Below are 7868 nucleotides of genomic sequence, written 5' to 3' on the forward strand. Positions count from 1 at the left end.
CAGCTACTCAGGAGGCTGAGGCAGGAGAATGGCGGGAACCCGGGAGGCGGAGCTTGCAGTGAGCTGAGATCCGGCCTCTGCACTCCAGCCTGGGCGACAGAGCGAGACTCCGTCTCTAAATAAATAAATAAACAAACAAACAAACAAACGCAGTGGCCCTTGCTCCAGTAGCATGGGAACTCCTGTTCTTCCATATCCTTGTCAACACTTGGTGCTGTTGGCTGTTTCATTTGGCCAATCTGCTGGGTGTGGAGTGAGATCTTATTGGGGTTTTGCTTGGCATTTCTCTGTAATGAATGAGATCAAGCACTTTTTTGGATTAGACAGGAAATGACATGTGCAAATAGATAAAAAAGATCAAAATATTAGGCACACTTGAACCTAATTTATTGGTCTTTTGATTTCTTCCTGCACACCTTATTAAGCGCTCCAGAATTAGATTTGCCTGACCCCCTGGTCTGCCCTTTCCCAACTCCCTCTCTTCCTTCTTTCCTTCCATTCATTCCTTTGGTAAGTATTTAATAAGCAACTACTGTGTGCCAGGTACTGAGCTAGCCAGGGAGGATTGACAGGGTGTGAGACGGTCCCTGCACTCGCAGAGCCCACAGAGCACCAGGCCTTTGACCAGGCTGTGTCCACTGCCTCATGCACCTGAAATACTCTCCCACCACCATCCCCTCTGCCCACCCAGGTCCTTCAAGCCAATCCCCTTGCACCAGCCCCTCCCTCCAGGAAGTCCCTTGCCCTGACCCCAGGCACTCTGGTCTCTGATTCCTCTTCAATCACCACACATAACAGGAATATCAGTTATAACCACACAGATCACAGAGCCCAGCTTCTCCAGGACCCAGTACAGCCCCAACTGTTTATGCATTCACTCAACAAACATTTATTGAGCACCTACTGTATTCCTGTATTATAAGCTGGAGATGCCATGGTGACAGACAGACATCCCTGTCCTTGTGGGGCTGACATTTGGGTGGGGGAGATGGACAATGAGATTATCAGTAACTGTAACAGATGTTCAAGGAGTGATGAGTGACCGAGGTTGTGGTGGGCAGAGGGAAAGAGAGACTTTGTAAAGAGGATCTCAGGGACCAGGAGATGGAATTTAAACAGTCAGTCAGGGAATTCCTCACTGGGAAAGTGTTTTTTGAGCTAAGTCATAAAGGAGGAGAAAGAGGGAGTCAAATGGGATGTAGGGAAAAGCATTCCAGAGAGACAACAGCCTGTGCAAAGGCCCTGAGGTGGGAGCATCTTGGGGGACAAGAGAAAGTGAGCAAGGGAGAGAGGGAGAGGAAGCGAGGGCAGGGAGCTGACTGGTCAGATCGTGAGGGCCTCAGGGAGGACTTTGACTTTTATCCCTCAATGAGGTGGGAGCCACGGAGGGTTGTAAGCAGAGGAAGGATGTGCCTGACTCGGGTTCACAGCGCCCTCTGGTGGCCATATTCAGTAGTGCTCAGCCCTTGCAACTTCCAGGTGGATCTGATTTGGGGGTTTTTTTGTTTTTGTTTTTGTTTTGTTTGTTTTCTTTTGTTTTTAGACAGAGTCTCTGTCTCCCAGGCTGGAGTGCGGTGACGCAATCTTGGCTCACTGCAACCTCCGCCTCCCAGGTTCAAGCGATTATCACACCTCGGCCTCTCAAGTAGCTGGAATTACAGGCACACGCCACCATGCCCAGCTAATTTTTTGTATTTTTAGTAGAGACGGGGTTTTGCCATTTGGTCAGGCTGGTCTCGAACTCCTGACCTCAAGCGATCTGCCTGCCTCAGCCTCCCAAAGTGTGGGATTACAGGCTTGAGCCACCGCGCCCAGCCAGTGTCCACCCCCTGTACCTAGCACCAGTCAGACACTGTGCCAGCACACCCTCATGTTCGTGCCTGAGTGACACCAGAGGTGTGCTATGGTGCGTCCTGGAGAGGGACTGGGTCCGAGGATGTTTCTGCTCATCCAGGCAGAAACATCGGGCCTGGGGAGGGGAACAGGAACAATCACCCTACCCTGGCAGTGGCCTGGCCTTGAGGCAAGAAGAGATGCTGTGGCGGAAGGTTGGCCCCAGTGTTTAAGAAACCACGTAGCAACTGTTTCTTGCCCAGGATGCCCAGGAAAGCAAGGGTACTGGGGGATTAGATCCATCACCAAGAGGGATGCAGTCAGCCCTGAACTTCTCTGGGGCCGCTTCTAATCCACTATAGGGCTTGGGGCAAATTTTAAAAGGCACCCTTCCCGCGGGTTGGCGAACCAGTCTAGTACAGTGATTTTGTTTGTTGGGATTTGCTGCCATCTGCTGGACAATTTCATTCACAACATATAAATCTGCGGTATGAAGAGATGGGAGGGGCCCTTGTGCAGTGCACGCCCTGCCCAACTGTATATAGCAGCTGTGTTTCCTCTTCTGGGTAGAGACTCTGCTCCCCGGCAGGCAATCGTTAGTTTTACCAGGGCGCTGCTGGAACAGGCCAGTGATCCACTGCCTTCTTGTTTTTATCCCCAACAGGTGCTGCGATATTTTGACTACGTTTTTACAGGTGTCTTTACCTTTGAGATGGTGATCAAGGTGAGTGCAGATTATAAGTGAGAACATGTGGTAATTTCTCTTTTTTTAAGCAAGTGCAGGGCTGGGCACAGTGTATCATGCCTGTAATCCCAGCACTTTGGGAGGCCGAGGTGGGCAGATCACTTGAGATCAGGAGTTTTAGGCCAGCCTGGCCAACATGGTGAAATCCCGTCTCTGCCAAAAATACAAAAATTAGCCAGGCGTGGTGGCTCATGTCTGTAGTCCCAGCTACTCAGGAGGCTGAGGCAGGAGAATCACTTGAAGCCTAGGCTGCGATGAGCTGATGTGGAGGCTTCAGTGAGCCAAGATCATGCCAATGCATTCCAGCCTAGGTGATAGAGTGAGATCCTGTCAGAAAAGAAAAAACAAGAGCTGGGGTTCCAGGAGATTCTGAGCCTTCAAGAATGCCCCACCTCGAGAGGATGAGTCTCCCGGAGGATTAGAAATGCCTGGTGTATTTGAAGAGCAGCAAGGAAGCTGGTGAAGCGAGAGAAGAGTGGGGAAGCGAAGGACAGAGAGATGAGAATGGGGAGGTGAGGGGCAGCTTGTGCAGAGGATCACAGAGACGGCTCTTTGGCTTTTACTTTGAGTGAGGTGAGAGCCATAGAGGGTTCTGAGCAGAGGAGGGACTTGACCCTTGCCCTCTGGCATCTGTGGGAAGCCAGAGAACCTGTGAGCAGGTGATCACACTGGTCCTCATCCCATGGGCGATGATGTGAGAGGATCAGGCTGGTGACCAAAGAAGAGGTGAGAAGTGGACAGATTCTTGGAAGGTTCTGGAAATACAGCCAGTGAGCTTTGCTGATAGAGCCACCCATGAGGGATTTGGGACAAAGAGGCTTCAAAGAGGACCCCAAAGTTTGGATCTAAGAGCCGGCAAGCCAGAGCTGGCTTCCATTAGGCAAAGAGGGGCCGCCTCATGGGGCAGGAGCTCCCCACTCCTCCCCGGAGTCCTCTGGCCACTGCCCATCCCTGCAAGATGAGGTGGCCTCACTGGCTTCCCTGCCTGTCCCCGAGAGGCTAGAGAGTGGGTGGCAGCACCCTAGGGTGGGGATCAGGTGGGGGTTCTGAGCACCCTCTCTTCTCCCCAACAGATGATCGACCTGGGGCTCGTCCTGCATCAGGGTGCCTACTTCCGTGACCTCTGGAATATTCTCGACTTCATAGTGGTCAGTGGGGCCCTGGTAGCCTTTGCCTTCACGTAAGTCTCCTCTCGAGGCCTCCACTTGCCTCTTTTCCCCCAACCCCCAGCCTGGGGCCACCCATCGGATTACAGGACATGTTCTCAGGGTCTAGGGAATGGGTGTGTGGGCTCTGGGGACCTGTGAGATACCAGCATGCCACCAGGAAGAGCTTCGATTGGCTTTTTGCATGACGTCCGTGGAGGAAGAAGGGACCCGCCCCCGCCCAACCTTCTACCTCCTCGCACAGCAACGGTCCTCAGCCACATCACGGGCCCCTTGCTGTGCTGCTTTCCGTAGACTAGCCTCGCCGGAACATCTCATCCCCCTACTGCTCCGCAAGTGCAACCTAAACCGCTGTCTCTTTGGAAAGTCCCTAAAGAGACAATCAGGAAATGAATGTGCATGAGAATTCTGACCCCCTCCTTGTGCCTGAAGGCCCCGTAGTTGTAGACCCGGTGACTCCCTTTGTGTGTCTTTCACTTCTCCTGGCAGTCCTAGGAGTCTCTGCCCTCTGAAAGGTCATGTGTCGTCATACAGCTCCAAGATGGCGCCCCAGTTGTAGGCAGCCATTTCAGGATGGCACCCAAGCACTTAGTAGTCATCCCAAGATGGCATCCAAGTTCTGGGTGGCCATTCCAAGATGGCCTCTGAGTTCTGGGCTATCATTCCAAGATGGCCTTTGAATTTGGAGTGGTCATTCTTAGATGGTCCCTGAGTTCCAAGGTGACCTTCACGTTCTGGGTGTCCATTCCAGGATGGCCCCCAAGCTCTGGGTGGCTATTCCAAGATGGCCCCAAGTTCTAGACAGCCATTGCAAGATGGCCCCTGAGTTCCAGGGTGGCCCCCAAGTTCTGGGCAACCATTCCAAGGTGGCATCCAAGTTCTGGGTGGCTATTCCAGGATGGCCTCTGAGTTCTGGGCTACCATGATAAGATGACCTCTGAATTCTTGGTGGCCATTCTTACATGGTCCGTGAGTTCCAAGGTGGCCTTCAAGTTCTGGGTAGCCATTCCAAGATGGTCCCCAAGCTTTGGGTGGCTATTCCAAGATGACCCCCAAGTTCTGGGTAGCCATTTCAAGGTGGTACCCTAGTTCTGGGTAACCATTCCAAAATGGCACCCAAGTTCTAGGGCAACCATTTCAAAATGGCCCCCAGGTTCTGGGTGACTATTTCAAGATGGTACCCAACAGCTGAGTGGCCATTAGCCATTAAGGCCCTGATAGCAGACTTAGCAGTACATTCCTGAAGTTGTAGACATTTGGAGCAGAATGAGCAACATCTAATAAGTCTTCAATCTAGAAACAAATCTTGGAGACCCTGGCTGTGCCCATCATGGTGAATCATTCCCTGAAAGGTTTTGAAAGGATCTTGACCCACTCACTCCCATAGTGAGAAAATCGGGGGCTTCCTCCTGTGCTTCTGCCTCCAGGCTCCCTCCTCAGCTGATCTGGAGGGGCCCTTGAATGGTCTCCCTCACCAAACAATGAGGGCTTGGTTTATCAGGAGGACCAAAATGGTGGCCCGTTTCCAGGTGAAGGGCTATAAAGTAGGCCACACTTAGATTCTTCTCTGGGAACACAATGAGGTCAAGTCGTGTTAGAACAAAACATCTCCAGAGTTTCTGGATGCTTCAGAGCTGGAGATGTGTCATGAAGGTTGGGAGGCTGATTGTATTTCTTTCTCTTTCTCTTTCTCTTTCACTCCTTCCTCCTCTTTCTCTCTTCTCTCTTTGTTCACCTACTCTTCTTTTCTTTTTCTCTCTCCTCCTCTCCCTCCCCACCTCCTTCCCTCTCCTCAAAGTTTTTGACTACTACCCTCTAGTATCTATTTAACTACTAGAGCAATGCATGGTGGCTTACACCTGTAATCCCAGCGCTTTGGGAGGCTGAGACAGGCAGACTGCTTGAGCCCAGGAGGCCAAGACCAGCCTGGGTAACATAGGGAGAACCCATCTCCTAAAAAAAAACAATTAGCCAGGCATAGTGGTATGCCTGTAGTAGCAGCTACATGGGAGGCTGAGGTGGGAGAATTGCTTGAGCCCAGGAGGTCGAGGCTGCAGTGAGCTGAAATCATGCTGCTGCACCTGAGTCTGGGGAACACAGGAAGACGCTGTCTCAAAAAAATAAAACTTTTTAAAAGTTAAAAATCAATGAATTCGCTATTTAGAGTATTACGCTTTATATGGTTACCGAATAATTTTAATAGTGATGAGCACAAAAAAACAGGTGTAGCAAGCTGTTCTGTAGGTTAAAAAGTAAATAAATAAATTAATTAATTAATTAAATAAAACAAAATACAATGCACATCAAATTAGGGGACAAACGTTGTGACAAATAAGACAAGGAGTCCATGTCCTTAAAATATGAAAAGCAGTTAGAAGTCAATAAGAAACAGTCCTCCTCAATAGATAAATGGGCAAAGGACATAAACAGAAATCTGATAGAATGCTGGCAACTAGTAAAAATTGAGGTAAATCAACCCTTGGAATTCAGAGAAATGTAAAATAAAAATGAGATACAATTTGTTCCCTATCAAGTTAGCACTGTTGCTGCCCCCTACCCAAAAAAAATGATTTTTTTAAGCTAATAAACAGCATACATAAGAATGTATTATCATAGGCTGAGCACGGTGGCTCATGCCTGTAACCCTAGCACTTTGGGAGGCTGAGGGAGGGGGATCACCTGAGGTCAGGAGTTCAAGAGCAGCCTGGCCAACATGACGAAACCCTGTCTCTACTAAAAATGCAAAAATTAGCCAGGCATGGTGGCGGACATCTGTAATCCCAGCTACTCAGGAGGCTGAGGCAAGAGAATTGCTTGGACCCAGAGGACAAAGACTGCAGTGAGCCGAGATCATGCCACTGCACTCCAACCTGGGGGAAAGAGTGAGACTTTGTCTCCAAAAAAAAAAGAATGTATTATAATAAAATATACTTTTCTCTCCCTCCATCACCTATCTAAGCAAGTCCTTCAATGTGCAAGGTAGACATCATGCTAGACTCTATGAGAAAATTTAAATCCTGAAAAGCCAAAATGTTTTACCACCCTCAGCCTGGAATGAATCCTTCTCCTACGGAAATAACCTGAGGGTTTCTCAACCCCTCTCTGCCTCTCACCCGCTTCCCTCCCTCTCCCCTGCTTTTCTTTCTCCCTCTTTCTCTTCCTCCTTTCTCCTCTCTTCCCTCTCTCTGTCTCTTTCTGTGTGTCTCTCTCCTTTTTCCCTCCGCTTTCTTTCTGCTTTTACCCCCTCTCAGTTTCTATCTTTTTATTTTCCTCTTTCTCTCTCTCTCTCTTCCTCTCTTTCTCTCTCACTCCCCACACTGCTGATGACCCTGGCCTACGTCCTTGGGTGATGTGAGCCTCACCTGGATCATGTAGTTTGGAGAAAGCTGACCCTCTGTCATTGATCTGGAATCAGGGACTTGGCCCCCACTGCATCCTGATGAGGAGTGGTATTCAGACACAGGCAGAGCCCAGGACACAGGAAGACATGCTCAGGCAGGCACCCCCACCCCTTTTCTCTGGGGCAGGGTCTGCCCAGCAGCCTCCAAGATTCCTAGGGCTCAAGAGGTGGCAGACAGCTCAGGGGACCAGGACAGGCAGTGGGATGAATATGTCTGTCATATCCACCTGTCCACAAACAATGCTTACCTTGGCCACCTGTGCCCAGGGGAGTGGGTTTTATCCTGTGAATCCTCCCGGTGACCACCACTGAGTGTGGCACAGATAAGTGGTACCAAGCCCAAGCCATTCAGGTCACCAATGTCACTTTCCTCTCAGACCTCTGTTGTAGCTGACTTACTTTAATGCTGAGGAGGGCTGGGCACACTGGCTCATGCCTGTAATCCCACCACTTTGGGAGGCTGAGGTAGGTGGATCACCTGGGGTCAGGAGTTCAAGACCAGCCTGGGCAACATGGTGAAACCCCATCTCTACTAAAAATACAAACATTAGCCAAGTGTGATAGCAGGCGCCTGTAATTCCAGCTACTCGGGAGGCTGAGGCAGAAGAATTGCTTGAACCTGGGAAGTGGAGTTTGCAGTGAGCTGAGATTGCACCACTGCACTCCAGCCTGGGCAACAGAGCAAGACTCTGTCTCAAAAAAAAAAAAAAAAAAAAAAAAAAAA

At 50.1% G+C, this 7868-nt stretch overlaps 1 protein-coding gene across 3 annotated transcripts in view; it reads left to right on the forward strand.

Moving 5' to 3' along the window:
- CACNA1A (calcium voltage-gated channel subunit alpha1 A) overlaps positions 1–7868 on the forward strand; it is a 312076-nt gene that overhangs the window by 230778 nt on the left and 73430 nt on the right. For all 3 annotated transcript variants that reach the window (XM_023188767.2, XM_023188768.1, XM_023188769.1), the window contains exons 23-24: positions 2498–2557; positions 3652–3758. In XM_023188767.2, the coding sequence (XP_023044535.1) occupies positions 2498–2557; positions 3652–3758 (167 nt within the window). The remainder of the gene's footprint in view (positions 1–2497; positions 2558–3651; positions 3759–7868) is intronic.

This window comes from Piliocolobus tephrosceles, chromosome 21, assembly GCF_002776525.5.
Source record: "Piliocolobus tephrosceles isolate RC106 chromosome 21, ASM277652v3, whole genome shotgun sequence".
In the NCBI taxonomy this organism is placed as follows: Eukaryota; Metazoa; Chordata; class Mammalia; order Primates; family Cercopithecidae; genus Piliocolobus; species Piliocolobus tephrosceles.